The 19103-nt window shown below is 52.4% G+C and overlaps 1 protein-coding gene across 1 annotated transcript in view; it reads right to left on the bottom strand.

The window, feature by feature from the left end:
- Positions 1 to 1122: 1122 nt before the first annotated feature.
- The window catches only part of NOS2 (nitric oxide synthase 2), a 35971-nt gene continuing 17990 nt past the window's right edge, over positions 1123 to 19103 (bottom strand). Inside the window, exons 11-26 of the mRNA XM_055580122.1 lie at positions 17332 to 17526; positions 16225 to 16307; positions 15320 to 15464; positions 14375 to 14479; positions 13181 to 13230; positions 12651 to 12825; positions 11730 to 11862; positions 10502 to 10580; positions 9309 to 9490; positions 7356 to 7519; positions 5844 to 6051; positions 4911 to 4998; positions 4318 to 4439; positions 3854 to 4002; positions 2510 to 2704; positions 1123 to 1713 (exon numbers count right to left, since the gene is read on the bottom strand). Of these exons, the coding sequence (XP_055436097.1) occupies positions 1597 to 1713; positions 2510 to 2704; positions 3854 to 4002; positions 4318 to 4439; positions 4911 to 4998; positions 5844 to 6051; positions 7356 to 7519; positions 9309 to 9490; positions 10502 to 10580; positions 11730 to 11862; positions 12651 to 12825; positions 13181 to 13230; positions 14375 to 14479; positions 15320 to 15464; positions 16225 to 16307; positions 17332 to 17526 (2190 nt within the window). The 3' untranslated portion in view covers positions 1123 to 1596. The remainder of the gene's footprint in view (positions 1714 to 2509; positions 2705 to 3853; positions 4003 to 4317; positions 4440 to 4910; positions 4999 to 5843; positions 6052 to 7355; positions 7520 to 9308; positions 9491 to 10501; positions 10581 to 11729; positions 11863 to 12650; positions 12826 to 13180; positions 13231 to 14374; positions 14480 to 15319; positions 15465 to 16224; positions 16308 to 17331; positions 17527 to 19103) is intronic.

The following is a 19103-nucleotide window of genomic DNA, read 5'->3' as shown; positions in this document are numbered from 1 at the left end:
TAACCCTGTGTACGAGACAGCAAAAGAGACACTGATGTATAGAACAGTCTTATGGACTCTGTGAGAGAGGGAGAGGGTGGGAAGATTTGGGAGAATGGCATTGAAACATGTAAAATATAATGTATGAAACGAGTTGCCAGTCCAGGTTCGATGCACGATACTGGATGCTTGGGGCTGGTGCACTGGGACGACCTAGAGGGATGGAATGGGGAGGGAGGAGGGAGGAGGGTTCAGGATGGGGAACACATGTATACCTGTGGCGGACTCATTTTGATATTTGGCAAAACTAATACAATTATGTAAAGTTTAAAAATAAAATTAAAAAAAAAAAAAGAAATAGAGAATCCAGGCTCTGCTGCGGATCTCGTCAGTCTGCGATGTAACAAGAGCCCAAGTGGTCCCCTGCTCGCTGGAGTGGCAGAGGCCCTGGTCCAGGGGACTGTCCTTGACCACGTTGTACAGATACATCGCTAGGACACTGGGGTGGTGTGTCCCTCCTCCTCCTACCCCACCACCCGACCACCCCACCTGAGCAGGAGTGGGGGAGGGGGAAAGGGGGCCAAGGAGCCAAGGAAACAAGAGTCCAAACCCAGGCTGGGAGCCAGATTTAGCCAACCCTCCACTTAGCCTCTGGCTGAGTTCCTTCCTTGTTCCCACTGGGCTCAGTCCCTGAGGAAGCCTTCCCCATGGAAGATGTGTGTCCTTCACTCACCATCAAGTCCTTGACACATAGCCCAGCCTCACCTGCTTTGTCACCCAGGAGCCAAATCATTATTGGCCAAACTGTCATGAAACAGGCAGCCCCAGAGCAGAAGGCGGTGACTCCGGCAACAGGGCTGCAGGGCAGGCCTTCACTAAAGGACTGGCAGCTCGCAGCTCAGCTGGCGCCCTCAGGCCAGTTGTGCTTCCTCGCCTCCGTCACAGGTTTTCAGATGTGCACAAAACTTCATGTGCTGCTCCCAGGCCCAGTGGGCATTTCAGAGAAGCAACGTAGCCAAGCTGGTATGTCCCTTTGTGGGGGATTTTTGTACAAGCTGTGGGAACCCCACCACCACCCCACCAACCCTAACTCTGTACAGCTTAAGGCTGCTTTCCTTACAAAACACACACATACATATACAGTGTGGTTAAAATAAAATGTATTTAGTATAAATATCTCCATCAAAGAATCATACAAGGAAGGCCCAAGAGGCAGACTGGGGTTTGCTTGTTTTAAATACAGAGGCATAAATAACTGTACATGGGCAGTTAAATACAGAGTGGCGTGACAGCGCCTCCTAGTGGTCACTCCAAGTGGTGCAATCAAGGAAGTTCCATCTTTCTCACCTCCTGGCCAGACACTGCAGATTTAGTCTCCAAGGGACCAGGGAGGCCAGTCTCTCCACCACCCCGGAGCAGGGGCTCAAGAGAGACAAAAGGTCCCACTCTGTCTCCAAGGCTGCTACTTGGTAGCAGGTCAAGTAAAGGGTTTGAGAGGGAAGGAGATGGGGAAATAAAATGAGAAGCTTGGGGATATAATCTCCCTCCAATCTCCCCAGTGCTGTGACCTCAGATAATCGAGAGTGGGTGCCATCATTAAGTTCAATGGCAGCAGCTTTAACTTCTGTGGGCGCCTGGAGCTCTGGGATCACTGGGCAGCCCTGCTGCCCCATCCTTTTTCACCTCATAGGGAAATACAGCACCAAAGATGTCTTCATGATAGCGCTTCTGGTTCTTTAAGGGAAAACAGAGACCAAGGTATTAATATCAGCTCTGCTGGTGCAGCCCCCTCTCACTCAGCAGGTCCAGGCTGGGACCAGTCCCCAGGGTTCCCTGGTTTCCCCATCACACGGACACTCATGAACTATTTGCCTTCCCAATTGCCATGCTTAGATTAGATTTGAATCTCACTTAAGACTCTTTAGCTCCCATGAGTATCCACTCTGGTGTGAGCCACAAAACATCTCCCCAAGCTTTATGATGGCCATTAAAGGCTGTCCATTGGAAAAGACCCTGATGCTGGTAAAGATAGAAGGCAGGAGGAGAAGGGGATGACGGAGGACGAGATGATTGCATGGCATCGTTGACTCAATGAACATGAGATGGTGAAGGACAGAAAAGCCTGGCGTGCTGCAGTCCACCAGGTCGCAAAGAGTCGGACACGACTGAGCGACTGAACAATAACAAAGCCTGCCCTGTGCTTGTCCCACAGGGCTCCAGGTACTGTGGGCTCTGAGATAAATATGGCTGGGAAATGCTGTGCACTTTCTCCCAGTCTTCAAGCTCTTTGATGCACAGCAGCGTGTTAGGCACTCTGAGTGTCTTGCAGAAAATCAACATGTTTGCCTTTGTCCAACTAAGCAACCAGATCAGGATGGACAGTCAGGCCTTCTAACAGCTCACCAGCTCTGACCTCCCACCCTCTCTAGGATTCCTTTGAGTTCAGTCTGAGCCTGAGTTCCCTGGTTCCAGCTCCCAGGCCCATGCCTGTGACCTGCATCCCGAGCCCACACACCACCAGCGGCCCTACCTTGAGCTGGAAGAAATAGTCCTCCACCTGCTCCTCGTTCAGGCTCAGCGCAGTAGCCATCAGCTGCTTCAGGGTGCAGGCCACGTCCCGGGCCATGCGCACGTCCCCACAGACATAGAGGTGGCCTTGCTCCTCATGGAGCACGCGAAGCACCTCGCCCGCTAGCCGCTGCCGCAGGATGTCTTGAACATAGACCTGAAACCAGAGGAGATGGTGGGTCCAGGCCCCTGCCATTGAGGGCAAAGGCTGCAGTCAGGCCTCCTGGCCACTGGGAGGTGGGGAGGGGGCACAAGGGGCCATGGGGTGAGCACCCTCCCAGCCAGGGCCTTGCATGGGGACAATCAAGGTCAAGATGAGGAGGTGCACTGGCGCCCTGCCTAGCCCAGGCCTGAGTTGGGGCTGGAGAGGTGAACACCGGCCACAGCCCTGCCCTTGAGGAGCTGACCTTCAGTGGCGCTCCCAGATTTAGCACACTTGCTCTGAATTTAGCACACTTCAAAGAGGCATCAATCAAGCCACTTGCCCTGCCCAGGGCTCTGAGGCCCATCTGCTTACACCCCAGAAGAGGGAGCCTCTCAGCACAGACTGTCCAGGGGACCCTCTTTGTAATTCAGAGCAGGGTTCCCCAGATATTCAGAAGTCCTGGAGTCAATCGGGGACTCCCTGCTCTTGCTTCACACAAGTGATGCCACCAGGCATGGAGATGCCACCAGGCACGGAGTACCAGCATGGGAGGGGCCCAATGGGACAAATTCACAAAGGCTGAGTCAAGAGACTGTTCTGACTGCCCAGGCTCTTGGGGCAAAGTGCCCACTGGGGTAGCAGAGTGAGTCAGCAGGCCATTCAGGGAACAGCAGCCACCCTCCAGCCTTGCGGTGCCTGGACCACCACCCACCCAACAGTTGTACATCCAGAGTGGGGAGCCTTCAGCAGGCTGGGCACTGGGGATGAACCCATACATGACCCTGACTTAGCCCTGACCATCTCAGGACCTGTCTCTTCTCCTGGAAGAGTGAACATACATCAGTAGCTTCACAGTACCGCTCTGGTGACTGCATCATGGCTTCCATTTTATTTTTAAATATTTATGTGGCTGCACTGGGTCTTTGTTTCGGCATGCAGGATCTTTAGTTGCATGATGCCTGACCAGGGATTGAACTCGGTCCCCTGCCTTGGGAGCATGGAGTCTCAGCCCCTAGAACACCAGGCAAGTCCCTTGCCTCTATTTTGGAGCTGAGGAGGTGAAGGCTCACAGAGGTAAGGAGCTTGTGGGGAGCCAGACACCCACCATAGTCTGTTCTTTAAATGCTCCGCCCTTTCTACACGCGCAGTTGTGGCATTTACCTTGGGCTGGTCAGGCAGGCGGGAATAGGCGGTGTGCACCTCGTGCAGCACCCCCTTGCGGGCCATCTCCAGCATCTCCTCCCAGTAGAGGTGGTCCTCTTCCGGGCGGCGGCACCCGAAAACCAGGGTCATGCGGCCGCCCTGGAGCCCTGCAAGACCCAGAGCAGGTTGCAGTTACCAGGGTGGCCAGCAGAGGGCAGGCGGATCGTGCTGCAAGGCTGGCTGAGCTGGGCACCCAACTGGAATCCCATTTCACCACCACATCCTATCTAAAATAGTACTGTCCCTATTTTACAGATGAGGAAACTGAGGACCAGGGCATTCATATCATTTTTCCACACAGGCTGAGGTAAACTTGGGAGAGGGGCCAGGAAATGTCTGTGGGATGGTTACAGTTACAGTTTTACTCCCAGGCAGGCGCTGGGCACCAGCCCTCCCCATCCCCGGGAGCCCTCCCATTATACCTTTGTGCTCAGCCTCATGGAGCCGCTGCTGCCAGAAACTGCGGAAGGGGGCGATGCCTGTGCCGGGTCCGATGAGGATGCAAGGACGGGAGCGGTCCTCGGGAAGCTGGAAGCCGCTGGCACTGAGGGGACAGAAGGAAAGAGGTCCTGTCCTCAGAGACTCTGGGTCCAATGCACGCACACAGGACAGGGGCACAGGAACTGGGGTGTGGTGGAGACAGCAGTGTTGAGGGGTGGGGGGTTGCAGTGGAGACAACGAGCTCAAATTTGATTTCCCAAGTCCAGTAGGATATTTCATATCCCCCATCCAGGTGAACTACATTCACCATCATCTCACCCTGGGGTCCTTTGGGGAAAAGGCTGAGCCTCATTTTCTGAGCCCACCACCGCTGTCAACCTCCCTGCTAGAGACCTAGCTGTGCTCTATCGCTAGGGGAGACCCAGTGTGAGGAGACTCCCGGTGTGATGACCCCAGTGCCTTCTTTACAGGCCAATAGACCCTGAGTGGCATCTAAACCCCGGAAGCCTCCCTTTCAACCCAGTATTCCCTGGGGCCAGTGGTCCCGCAGTAGACACAGTGGAGGAGTGCCTACCTTCGCACAAAGCAGGGCACGGGGTCTTGGGGCTTCAAGCTGCTGAGCCACGTGCTGCAGACGCCATGGTGCAGGGGACCTTGGCCATCTGCAAGGACAGCACACACTGACCAACGTGATCCCTGCCACCCGTGCATGAATGCTTTCAGTGGCTCCTCCCTGAACTGCCCGCTCAGGCGCTCAACAGGGTTTAATCAGAGGGCTGCTTTTCCTCCTGGTTCTGAGCTCTACTCTCTATGTGCTCAGAGTCGGCAAAAGCTGAAAGGGACTCAGAGCGGGCAAGGCTATCTCACTGCAGAAGCTGAGTCTCAGAGAGGGAAGGTGACTTGTACAAGGCCCCTCAGGTAACGGTAGAATCAGGTCACAACTCAGCTTCCCTAACTCCTACTCCAGTGCTCCTACCAAGCAGTCCTGTTGGTTTCCCTCAGGGTGGAATCCTGCTTTCACAGGATGTGCACCTGCCTCCCCTCCCCAAGGACTGAGCGCTGGCCTCTGCAGATGTTCTTTGAGTGAAAGTCGCTCAGTCACGTTTGACTCTTTGCAACCCCATGGACTGTAATTGTAACCTGCAAGGCTCCTCTGTCCATGGAATTCTCCAGGCAAGAATACTGGAGTGGGTAGCCATTGCCTTTTCCAGAGGATCTTCCCAACCCAGGGATGGAACCCAGGTCTCCTGCAAATGTTCTTTAGCAGAGCAAAGAGGGTCTCTGCCTGGTTTTCAGAAACCATGTGAATGGGCTTCTCAGATCACATCTACAAAGAAGTTAGCTCGGTGCCTGGTTCATAGTGATCTCTCCCATACTCCTCCCACTGCTGTTAACAGGGCTGGAAGATGGGTGTTTAATGATGAGGAGATCAAAGCTCAGAGGTGTTGAATGGCTGTCCAGTAAGTAGCAGACTTGGGCTGCTCCACAGTCACTGCCCCAGCCTCACCTCGGGTGCGGTACATGAGCACGGCCACAGTGAGGTGGATCTCCGTGGGTTTGAGGTCCCTGGAGGAGCTGATGGAGTAGTACCGGGGCTTCAGAATAGGGAGCTGGGAGAGCAGGAAGCTGGCAGACACCCGCAGTGACGGGAACTCCTCCAGCACCTCCAGGAATGTGGGGCTGTTGGTGAACTTCCACTTGTTGTAATCTGAGGGCTGAAAGCCAAGGGCAATGTGAGTGTCTCCGGGAGCTTGCTCCACACGGAGGAAAGAGGCTGTTACAATTCAGTATTCATTCATTCACTCACTCATTCATTCCCACAGCAAATATTTCAAAGAACTAGGCGCTGTCCATGGTGCTGAAAACACTAAGCTGGAGAGGAGTAGCATTTCTCTAACCTGTGTGCTTAGAACCTTACTGTCAACCATTGGTGGGCAGCAGTCAAATATTTATCATAACCTAATTTGGGGGAGTGTTTTGGAATCATACATGGGCAGCAGTCAAATTTTTATCATAACCTAATTTAGGGGAGAGCTCCAGTATTCTTGCCTGGAGAACTCCATGGACAGAGGAGCCTGGTGGGCTACAGTCCATTGGGTCACAAAGAGTAGGACACAACTGAGTGACTAACACACTTGGAAACATACAGACCTGGGTTCAAACCTTGCCTGAAGGCTCTTACTATTTGTGGGATCTTGTCCCCATTACTTAACCTTTGTGGAGTGAGGGCAGCATCACTGCCTCGTGGGGATGTGAGAATTAAGTGAGAAAATGTGCGCCGAGTTAGTGTAGTGCAGCCACAGGAGAATGGCAGTGGAGGTGACTGGAATCAAGATAATTAGAGATAATGGTGATGGTAATGATATCCAGTGCCTTTGCAAAGGGCTTCCCTGGCAGCTCAGACGGTAAAGAATCCATCTGCAATGCAGGAGACCCCAGTTTGATTCCTGGGTCAGGAAGATCCACTGGAGAAGGGATAGGCTACCCACTCCAGTATTCTTTGGGCTTCCCTTGTGGCTTAGCTGGTAAAGAATCCGCCTGCAATGCGGGAGACCTGGGTTCGATCCCTGGGTTGGAAGTGCCTTTGCAAAGACTTGGGCCTAGAAAGTTTCCCATGAGTTAATGCATTCTTTCATTCATTTATTAATTCAACTACTACACATCTGTCACTATGTCCATTCATCCACACCATCTACCCTCCAACACTTCCTGAGTTCCAGGCTTCTTCCAGGTGTGGGGAATACAAGAGAGAATGGTTCTCCTTTTCTAGCTAATTTCTGAGGAAGGGCACTTAGGTTGCATCCTGCAGACATTCAAAAATCTCAGTTCACTCAATGCAACTAACTATGTCCTAGAAATGGGATGGAAGAGGATGCCTGACTTCCTACCAGCCTTTGACAAGTCATGCTTTGGGAAGTTGGGGTGGATTCCTCTTGAAGCTTAAAAACCAGCTCTAGGCTCAGGCTCCCCCTGACTCTGGGACCCTGCCCCAGCCTCGCCCACCAGCCCCGACCTTCACCTGGCATAGGGTCTCCAGCCTCTGCTTCTCAGCCTCTTCTGTGGCCAGCTGGGCCAGCTTTCGGAGCAGCAGCTGGGTTGGCGGGGTGGTGATATCCAGGAAATAGGTGAGAGCCTGGCTGAGTGAGCAAGGTGGCAGCCGCTTGTCCTTGACCCAGTAGCTGCCTGAAGGGGGAAGAAAGGAGACAGGATAGGAAAGAGGCCCCGTTTAGGTTTCCCAGAGAGTGATAAGGCATCTGGGACAGACATCCTCCACCCTCCAGCTCCAGGGGAGAGAAGACACTGAAATTCTGGTTCCAGGAACAGCAAAAGGGCTCACGTGCCCAACTCAAGTGCAGGAGGATGGTGCTCAGAGATAGGACTGCTAGGAAAGGCTGATCAATAGTCCCCTGAAGGGCATCCAAGTGGACACAATCCTGCAAAACTAACCATGCACCAGAGTCCAGTCCCTCTCTGGCACGGACTTGAACTTCAGCAGTACACACACAGGTGAACCACAGACTCACAGTGACTAAATTCACCAAAGACTGGTGTACACCCTAGAGGTAGATGAGTTGTTCATTTAGAGAAAAGCCTTTTTCTAACCTGTGGTGGCTGCTTCTGTTATCATTATAATAGTAATTATTATGACTATTCTTGCATATCTTCCCCCTGTACTAAGTAATAGGTTTTCTGAGGGCAGACATGAAGTCTCATTCATTTTAGCACAGGTATAGAGCCCAGGTGGGGGCTTCCCTGGTGGCTCAAATAATAAGGAATCCACCTGCAATGCAGGAGACATGGGCTCGATCCCTGGGTCGGGAAAATCCTCTGGAGGAAGATATGGCAACCCACTCCAGTATTCTTGCCTGGAAAATCCCATGGACAAAGGAGCCTGGTGGGCTACAGTCCCTAGGGTCACAAAAAGTCAGACATGACTGAAGTGACTTAGCACACATACACACAAGCCCAGGATATAGATGTTTTGTAGCCTGGTATACAAAATGGCAACCCACTCCAGTGTTCTTGCCTGGAGAATCCCAGGGATGGGGGAGCCTGGTGGGCTGCCCTCTATGGGGTTGCACAGAGTCGGACACGACTAAAGCGACTTAGCAGCAGTTAGCATACAGATAGTATTGGGCTTCCCTGGTAGCTCAGAGGGTAAAGCATCTGCCTGCAATGTGGGAGACCTGGGTTCAACCCCTGGGTCAGGAAGATCCCCTGGAGAATGGAATGGCAACCCACTCCAGTATTTTTGCCTGGAAAATCCAATGGACAGAGGAGCCTGGACAGAGGAGCCTGGACAGAGGAGCCTGGTAGGCTACAGTCCTTGGGGTTGCAAAGAGTCAAACACAACTGATGAGCAACTTCATTTTTTTTCTTTCTTTCTTTCTATACAGATGGTGGTGGTGATAGTTTAGTTGCTAAGTTGCGTCCGACTCTTGCAACCTGATGGGCTGCACCCCACCAGGTTCCTCTGTTCCATGGGATTTCGCAGGCAAGAATACTGGAGTGGATTGCCACTTCCTTCTCCAGGGGATCTTCCTGACCCAGGGGTTGAACCTGCGTCTCCTGCATTGCAGGCAGATTCTTTACTGCTGAGCCACCTGGGAAGCCCCTGGTACGTAGGTATGAGCAGTTAAAGTTTCGATGGAAAAATGAATCAATCAACAGAAATGGCCAGTTAAGGAAATGAATGAAGGGGAAAGACAGCCCAGCCTATGGTGTTGGGCAAATAGTTCAAGGAAGAATCCCTTCTTGCTGGAACTATTATAGTCCAGAATATATAGCCCAGAATAAATAGTCCAGAACTATTTGCAAGGCTACTTTGGGGCAGGCTTCAGGAGCCCCCTACTCAGCCAGAAGGACAAGACTAGATGAGTGTTTGCACCCCAACCCATCAGTGGGACTGGGGGTGGTGGTGGTGGGAGGATGCTGAGGTCGCCTCACCCAAGCTCCCCTGCAGAAGGCTCACCATTCTCACAGAGGGTCTCCAGGCGCACAGGCTGGTGCGGGGCAGGGCCATCCACCACTCGCTCAAGGATGCCTTGAACCAGGGCTGGCTGGTTGCATGGGAAAACTCCGAGGTGCTCTCCCGGCAGGTAGCTTGGAGCTTGGCTGCCCTCACAGGAGAGTTCCACCAAGAGGGTGGTGCGGCTGGAGAAGGAAAAAGAAGCCTCTGATGACGCCACCAGGATTTCCTCCCATGATCCCCGATGGGTGGGCCAGCTTCCCCAGGAAACATGCCCTCCTTTCGTGTTCCTGCCTGGTTCCATGAACACAGGTTGCCGGCATCCCAGGGCTGGGGTGCTCAAGAGGGCTGGGGGCTGATGGGGACCATGGCTTCTCCGTGGGGAGAGGGTGGGCAGTACCCCTCCCATGCCACCCTCCATGAGAGCTTGGCCACAGACTCTGCCTAAAGAAAGCATGTCACTGGGAGATACGTGGGCATTGGCACAAACCTTACTAGTGCCAGCACAAATCTGGTTCTTATTAGAACACAGCCCAGTTTTGCTAATCAATGTAAGGGCAGCACAGATAAACCTCTGGAGAATCCATAACACTGGCTGCCCGGCAGGGAAAAGTCCTGCCCTGTCAAAACTTCTGAAAGTTCTTAAGAAAGAGCCAAAGGGTTTGAATTTCTCTTGCCCTCGTTTTTTTGGTGAAATAGTTAAATCACAAAGGACAGGAAGTGAAGCAGGTGCCCGATTCCCAAGCTGGAAAACTGGCCCGTGGTTAGTGGAGACCTGATGTGAAGGTGCTGGTGGCCACAGGGGTGAGCAGTTTAGCTGGTCCTACCAACAGCACCGTAGCTAAGGCCAGCGGACACTTTTGTTTTCTTCTTTCAAAGACTGACTTACTTTGGTCTTCCCTTGGTTAAAATAAAATCTGTGGGGACCTCCCTGGTGGTCCAGCGGTAAAGAATATGCCTACCAACGCAGAGGGCGTGGATTCGATCCCTGGGAGATCCTATATGCCTCGGAGCATCTAAGCCCGTGCGCTGCAACTATCAAAGCCTGTGCACCCTAGAGCCTGTGCGCCACCTGGGCTCCGAAACTAGAGAGTAGCCCCCGCAGACCGCAACTAGAGAAAGCTAGAGCTGCCAAAAATACATGAATAAGTCAAATCTGTGGAATTTCACCCCGGAAGTCCTGTCTTCGGCTCTACCTGGATTTCGGACTCTGCAGATTCTGCTGTGATTTGAGCCTCATGGTGAACACATGCTTGGCGTGCATACTGCTCAGGGCTGTGGAACAGAGAGACGGTGAAGTGGCGACGTGGCTCGTAAGTGCTGGCGGGGCAGCCTCCACGCGCTGAGTCAACTACACCCGACATTCCCCGGGTGTCTCACAGTGACGGTGCTGGGGTTTCCTTCCCTGCCTTTTTTTTCCACTATGTTTCTCAATCACAAATAAAGACCCTTGTTCTGACAGAAGGTGCCTGTGGTGCTGCCAGGTGCTGGGAAATGCAATTTAGATGCCCCCAGTATGGGGATTTCTAGAGCATCCCATGGCTTGGGATCCACAGGAGAGCATAGTTGAAGCTGAGGATAAACATGCAGAAACCTGGAGGACCACTGCAGCTGCGGTACAAGGCAAGAGAAATCATGGGCGCACAGCATTGATAGGGCATCCAGAGCTCCCAGGCCACAGCCTGGAATTGCCTCTGCAAGATGTCCTTCACTAATACCCAGATGCCACTGGAGTTGGAAGGCTGGGGCCCAAATCCCAGCTTGGCCTCATGCTAGCAACTTGTCGTACCTCCCTGAACTTCAGTTTCTCTGTCTGAGCTTTCCACTTGGGCTGAGTGTCAGAGATCGCTTAGAGCAGGTGGACAAAGAGCCCAGCACAGTGTCTGGCACACGGGAGCACCCTTCTCTTTCCATCACCCTCCCAAGGTTTCCTTCTGAATACCCTTCCTCAGAGACCAGACAAGCCCTGGGTCTTACATCCCTACAGACTCTTGGACCCAATAAGAGAGAGACGCCTGGTAGCCCTAGACTAACTGCCTCCGTTCAGAGGGTCCTAGTGGTCTCCTTGGGCTTCCTAGGCAGCACAGTGGTAAAGAATCCATCTACCAATGCAGGAGACACAAGAGACCTGGGTTCAATCCCTGGGTCAGAAAGATCCCCCAGAGGAGGGCATGGTAACCCATTTCAGTATTCTTGCCTGGAGAATCCCATGGAAAGAAGGGCTGGGCAGGCTATAGTCCAGGGTGTTGCAAAGTCAGACATGACTGAGCAACTAACACACACCTGCAGATACACACACACACACACACACACACACACACACACACACACACAGTGTTCTCCTTGACCATAGGCTCAGGACTCAGACACGCCCACCCCAGCAGGAAGGGCAAACAAGCTCCGCGTGGTGCAGGGAAGCAGTACCTTTGTTGAGGTCCAGAGGCTCTGAGTCCTGCACGAGCCTGTAGTGTTGCGGGTCCCAGGTCACATTGGAAGTGTAGAGCTTGGGGATCTCAATGTGGTGCTTGCCACTGACATCGAATGTCTCACAGGCTGCCTGGACGAAGATGGAACAGACGAGTGTTAATAACCATTCCTGTCATCAGCAGCAGCATCACCACCCCTGGGGCTACCATGTTCCTTACAACTGAGCTAAGTGCTTTAATTACTAAGGACACTTATCTGGTAGGGCTATTATGAAGACTGCATAAAGTGGCTGGTCCTAGCATGGAGTAGGTGTTGCTGCTATTATGAATATTAATAGTAACGGCAGCATCTCATTTTATCTGCATGCCCACACCATGAGACAGGTTTGTTTGCTCCCATTTTCCTGATATGGAATCGTGTGGAGGAGACCTGGGCTTGGGAATCATGCTGGCCCCTCTCAAGCTGGTGCTCATAAGCCCTGCTGCGGGGTGAAAGACTTTGCTTCAGTGAGTTTTCTCAGTCAGTGGGGTCAAGCCGGAGGCCCTAAAGACCTGCTGAGATAGCCCTGTCTCCAAGTTCTCTGTAGCTGGGACACTGAAACAGGACAAGGATGTCAGGAAGTGACCTGGATAATCAGAGGGGGAAGATCTTAAACCATAGCTCCCCGAGGGCAGGGAAGCATCTTATCCACCTTCTCCCACCTGGGGGACACATATCTCAGTGGAGCTCTTCTGGGGGCTGTTGGGGTGCAGCAGTGACCTGAGTCCTCCAACCTGCAACCCTGCCCACACTGGGACCATGCCTACAGGGCCCAGTAGGGGTGGTGACCCCCAGGATGCCTGGCACAGGTGTCTGGGGCACAAGCACACCACAGCCTCCCTGCCCATGTGATGGGGCACCTCCCAGCTGTGAACTGACCTTGAAGGTTTGCACGGCCCAGCTGCGGAAGGCCTCCTCCTGCCCGCTGAGCTCGTCCCCTTCCCCGGTTGGGGCAAGCTGAGAAGCCCCCAGCTGGGACAACTTCTGGTCGATGTCATGAGCAAAAGCGCAGAACTGAGGGTACATGCTGGAGCCAAGGCCAAACACGGCGTACCTGCCGGAGGAGGACACGCATGGAGCCTGGGTGAGCCGACCTGCCACCTGCCCCAGAGCCAGCAAGCCATAGGCCAGCCCCCGGACATGTTCATGCCAGCTGGGCAAGGATCACCAGGGCACATGTCCCCTTCCTGTCTTCCCTGACTGCCGAACCTTGTCATCAACTCCCAAGACCAACCCCACCCTTGGCCTGCAGACCCGAGAAAGGTACTTGGTTTTCCTGCTTTGACCCACGACATCCCTGAGGACAGGCTCTCTTTGGGCCTGGACGTCCCAGAGAAATCCCCCTCTTGTACATCCCCAGCTCCATCGTCAGATGGAACCCAGAGTCTGGGAGAGGGGAAGGGCATTACCGGAACTTGTTGGTGAGTTCTTTCAGCATCAAGAGGGACTTCTTCAGTTTCTAGAAAGAGAATCATAGAAGTCTCAGGACACGATTAATGAGAGCACTGCTTTTCCTAGTCATCCAGTGGCTCATTTGAAAACTGGCCAGATCTGGCAGAACAAAGTCCAAGATCCTCACGTGGAAATTGGTTTATGTGGACCACCTGGCTGGGACTCGGGGACAATTTCAGCTTCAGCAACTCATGGGGGCCTGACCTTTGATAGGGGATCCAGGAGAGCCCAGCCCTGGCTGAGTAGGGGGTGCTGTCTAATAGCAGGGTATCTCTAAAGGGTCTCCTGATGGGACTTGAGCCTTTCTTCTTGTCAGATTGACGATTGGTTCCATATTCTCCGAAATAACCCTGATTTCCCAGAAACTTAAGATAACTTCCCAGGTGGCGCAGTAGTAAAGAACCTGCCTGCAATGCGGGAGACCTGGGTTTGACCCCTGGGCCAGGAAGGGAATGGTTACCCACTCCAGTATTCCTGCCTGGAGAATCCCATGGACAAGAAGCCTGGCAGGCTACAGTCCATCGGGGTTGCAAACACTCAGACATGACTGAGCAACTAACATTTTCACTTTCTTTTGTTTTTTTTCCAAGATAACTTCAGATGGAAAATAGTATCAAATCACATGGTAGGAAAATATTCTTTTTTCTATAATTTTTAAATAGTTACTCCTGTTTCAATTATTTTATTTTCTTGTCCTGAACACTAGGGAAAAATCTCAGATCACACTGTCAGTGGAGACTTAACACTTCTCTTAATACTTGCTTATTACTCTTTTTGAAGAACAAAGCAAGCCATGATTAGGCAACAGTATCTGGCTAAAATTCAATAACTGACTTTCATTGGATTTGTGTGGGACCACTCTTTGCTGGCTTTCTATTTGTGAGACTGATATAAAGTTTCCTCTAAAAATGAATTTTTGAATTTAAAAAGGCAGGTCAATTTACTGAAATATATTAAGCACGTCATAGGCTTGGTGGCTCGAGTATACACCAGTAATTACCAAGGAGGAAGGCTCATGGCTAACGTTAGGGCAACCCAGATTGATCGGAGCTCTCACTTCCAAATGCCCTCCTTAGGACATGCTGAGTCCCCATGTCCTTTCCTTGGTCCTTTCGAGCCCTTACCAGCCTCCAGACCCCTGGGCCACCCACCTCTCCGTTGCCAGGGGAGTCTCCGTTGCCAAAAGTGCTGGTCACCACCAGCAGCAGCTGTTCCTCCTCCAGATGGCTCAGCCGGTACTGATCCATGCAGAGAACCTGCAGAGCACCCAGGGTGGGTGTCAGCCCTCGCTTCCCAGGCTGACTCCCTCCACGCCCTCCCCAGGCATCCAGTGCTTGGGTCCCTGTCATCAGCTCTGTCCCCTGGAGGAGGTAAGTACTTAACAAGTCCCTGCCAACCGAACCTATTTGCACACAGCATCTTCACTTCTTTGATTCTCCCATGGCTAGCGCATCAGCCAGCCCTGTGGGATCTGCCTCCAAAACACTTCGTGTCCCACATCACGTCTTACCCCTTCCACCGCTATTTCAGATTCCAAGAATGCGGACGTATTTTTCACAAAAACAGGATGAGTGGGTTACAAAATTGCTCAACTCCTTTGGCATCTTGGAAACACAAATGCTTTGCCTGAAGCTAATCTCAGGTGAAATACGTCAGGGCCTCAGGTTTCTACCCAGGCCAGCCTGACCCAGGATGCCTTCAGTGACTTCAGTGACGGAGGCTCAAATCCAACACCGCTAGAGGGAATGAGTCACCCTTCGGGGTTTCGTTTTATTTCTCTGCCTCTTATCCATTCTCTGCGTCCTTCGCCTTTAGCCCCACACCCCGTATAGGAGGTGCTCCGCAAATGTGAATAAAATTCCTCTGGGACAGCTCATGTATATGGAGACTTGGCATCATTAGGAACATGTTTCTCAAATTGTGTTTCCTGGAACACTATGAAAAGCTTATCTACTGGGTAAGTTGGGAATCCCGGGACACATATCTCTCTTTCTATTACAGAGTTGCAAAGTACGTCCTGAGGCTCAGGGCTATCTAGGACCAGCAATCACTGTAACTGGCCCCAGGCTTTCCCACACACAGGCTGAGGCGGCTACCTTGGGGTTGAAGGCACAGCTGAACAAAGCCCCGAGGTCCTGGGCCAGCGTTTCCGACCTCCCCGTCTCTGTTGCAAAGAGGATCGTGGCTCTGACCCGGGATGCCATGGCCTTATGCATCAGCACCGAGGCGAAGAACACAGCTCTGTGGGGACAGACAGAGTAGGTGCCAAGTCAGGCTTCCAAAAAGGAAGACGGGGGCCCTGCGCTTAAAGCAGGGCATGTGGAGGGAAAAGAATCCAGGCTTCTTACCAGCTATGGACCTTGTCTCACTCCCCTCCCCTGCTCAACCCGCCACTCAGGTCCTTTGGGAAAATAGAGGAGAGAGAATTCTGGGGCAGAGGTGGCAGGTGACCCATGGAATTGGGGTCTGGTGGTGCCTGTGGTAAAGAACCCATCTGCTAATGCAGGAGACATAATGAGACACAAGTTTGATCCCTGGATCAGGAAGATCCCCTGGAGGAGGGCATGACAATCCACTCCAGTATTCCCGCCTGGAGAATTCCATGGACAGAGGAGCCTGACGGGCTACAGTTCATAGGGTCGCAAAGAGTCAGATGCGACTGAAGTGACTTATCATGCACGCACATCTGGAAATGAAACCCTCTCTCTCTCTTTTTTTAAATAGTTTTAATATGCTTTAAAAAAAAAGATTTTTAAAGTCTTTATTGGATTTGTCACAATGCTGCTTCTGTTTTACCCTTTAGTGTTTGGGCCATGAGGCACGTGAGATCTTAGCGCCCCCAGCAGGGATCAAACCCACACACCCCACGGTGGAAGCGCTGAGTCCTAACCACTGGCCTGCCAGAGAAGACCCTCCAAATCATTTCTCGTTGTTCCCTGTCCTTCAAGGCCTAGAAGGAGGGGCTGCCATTCAGGTGTCAACATCGACCGCTCCCACTTACTTGACCAAGACTTTAAATCGAATCTCTCTTCTCTGGGGTCTCCGCCTCTCGTCCTGCCAGACGTGGGTTTTCCAGGCCTCTACCTTCAGAAAAGAGGGCAGTTATGTGGGCAAGACAGGCCCTGGCTTGGCTCCGGCTTGGAGAGACAGAGAGCCCTTTGTACCCCTCGTAAGTTGAGGTGGGCAGTGGGGAGGCAACCACCCCCTCACTGAAAGCCACAGAGGGAAGGGCTGCATCTGTCTCCCTCAAACTTGAAGCTCCTGTCTGGCACAGATCAGCTGATTTTCATTCAACTGTCCCCCTGGAAGGAGGGACCACATGTCTCTTTCCTTTTGATGTCTCATCTCTAGGAAGCCTATATAGACTGTATATAATGCATAGTCGGACCTGGGATGCTGTTGGGAGTAGAAGGAGGCGCTGTGACAACAGGCCCACAGTGTCCTGGGCAGGAGTCACCCTCCTTCTCACCTTTAGAGCAAGGAAGCTCCTCCCTAAATCTAACCAAGGTCCTTTTTGATTAAAAAAAAAAAAAAAAAAGGGAAAAAAAGAGCCTGTTTCACTGGGTGGCAGTTCCTGAGTGCACTCTAGGTAGGGCACTGGGGTGAGCTTCCGTGCACCGGCTCACAGGATTCTTGACCACCTCTGCCATCATGGAGCTGATAGCCTTCTTTTCAGAGATGAGAAAATCAGGGCTTAGTTGGGTGCGATGACCCACCCGAGATCACACAGCTAGGAAGTGGGAGAATCGCCCCAGATGCATGTGAAAGGGAGCCAGGCTCCTCACCACGGTGCTCTGTGACTGTCTACACCCCTCCCAAGCAGGCGGGCACAAGGGGCGTGCAGAGCACTGGGCTACTAAAGGGACAGTGAAAGGTGTTTCCTTCAGTCTCACCTCTGTGGAAATGGACAAAAGCATCCTTGAGTGAAGCCCAGAAAGCATTAAATATATGCCTCTGTGTCCCTGATTCTTCCCTGTATGTCCTGCACTAGTGAGCATACACATGCACACGCAAACACACACACACACACACACACGCATGTGCAGATACACAGTCTGTCTCCACCCCTGAGCTCCCAAGAGAGAGTGGAGGAAGCCCCCTCTTTTACCTGGTAGTAGTAGAAAGGGGAGAGGACGTAATTTAACATCTCCTGGTGGAACACCGGGGTGATGCTTCCAGAGATCGGGGGGACCAGCCAAATCCAGTCAGCTGGGCAGCCCCCTCGGGAGCGGTACTCATTCTGCATGTACTTCATGAAGGACTCTGCAGCAGAGTGGTGGTCCATGATGGTCACGTTCTGCTTCTAAATCGGAAGGCGGCAAGAAGGCGAGTTGATGAGAGGAGTAAGGAGAGTGGCCAGTGAGCTATAGGGCTCCCGGATGGACTATGGGAGGGCCTGGCAATCTGTAAAAAAGGGAGTGCAATCCCCTGGGCCCATTCTCACTGATGAAAATAAATACCCAAATGCAAGGTACAGCCAGAGCCTCTGAGGAGCCCAAGCAGGCACAATAGCCGTCCGTGGTCAGCCCTCAGACCACAGGCTGCCGCCCTTGGCCCTCTGGGGGCAGTGTCCAGCTTCTCAGGCCTTGCTCACACTCTCCCCAAACTCCCAGCAAATGGCTCTCTGGATGCTGTTGAATCAAACCACAGTGCCTTTTTTGTCACTTGTTGGCAGAGAGTTCCAGGAATCACCTCCCAAAGGAGTGGCTGTCTCAGCTAAGAAGGAACTAGACATCTCTGAAGAGGGCTGAAGCCCTGGGGGAACTACAGAGTATGGGAGACAAATTACCACCATGTCCCATGTCTTAAAATTAGAATCCAAGGGGCCTGAGCCTTCCTGGAATGATCCAGTAAGAGCAGCCACGTTGTCTGGAGCAACTCATGCAGTCAAGAGACGTTTGTTTCATGGAGTAGTTCAGACCTTGGGCTCTCATTAGCTCTGTGACCTTGAGCTATTAGTTCCTTAACCTCAGTTTCCTCTTCTGTAAAATGGGGATGGTAACAGTTGGTATATCATCATGTTGTTGAAAGGATGCAATAAATAAGGGATGTGCCTGGGGGTCCAATCGCTAAGAATCTGCCTGCAAGAGGGAACACGGGTTCAGTCCCTAGTCTGGGAAGTAAGATCCCACCTGCCACGGGGCAGCTAAGCCCATGCACCGCAACTACGGAGCCCATGTGCCCTAGAGCCCGTGCTCGGAAACAAGAGATGCTACTGTAATGAGAAGCCCACGCACAAGCAGGGAGTAGCCTCTACTCGCTGCAACCGGATGAAAGCCTGTGCACAACAACGAAGACCCACCACAGCCAAAAATAATTTTTAAAAATCTTAAAATAGTTAACAAGTGAAGCATAAAACATGCTCAGTAAATGTTAGCTGCTATTATTATTTCTATCTACCAGCCACTGCATATGGAGGTGGAAGACGCAGCCCCATTTCTGCCTTAGATCATGTTCCAACTGGGGGGAGGCAGAAGGACCTCGGCCGTTTCACATGGTCTGATAGAAGCCACGACGAGGGTCGGAGCAGGTGCTGACAGAGGGCTGAGGGAGGGCCACGCTCAGACAGGGTCCCGGAGGAGAGATGGGGGACTTTAGAGACAGCTTCTAAGAGGAGGTGAGTTCTTTAGAGACAAGCTTCTAAGAGGAGGTGAGTTTTGAGAGACGGGTACAAGTTAGGCAGCCGACGGGCATTGCTTGAGACCAGGCCAGGAGGCAAGAGAGGAGCCCGCTGGTGGAGGGACTAGCAGGACCAGCCACGCCTTGTAAACTTTTAAATATACAGCAACTGGGGGCTTCCCTGGCGGCTCAGACGGTAAAGGATCTGCCTGCAGAGCAGGAGACCAGGTTCGATCCCTGGGTCGGGAAGATCCCCTGGAG

This window comes from Bubalus kerabau, chromosome 4, assembly GCF_029407905.1.
Source record: "Bubalus kerabau isolate K-KA32 ecotype Philippines breed swamp buffalo chromosome 4, PCC_UOA_SB_1v2, whole genome shotgun sequence".
In the NCBI taxonomy this organism is placed as follows: Eukaryota; Metazoa; Chordata; class Mammalia; order Artiodactyla; family Bovidae; genus Bubalus; species Bubalus kerabau.
This window is presented reverse-complemented; position numbering and strand designations above follow the sequence as displayed.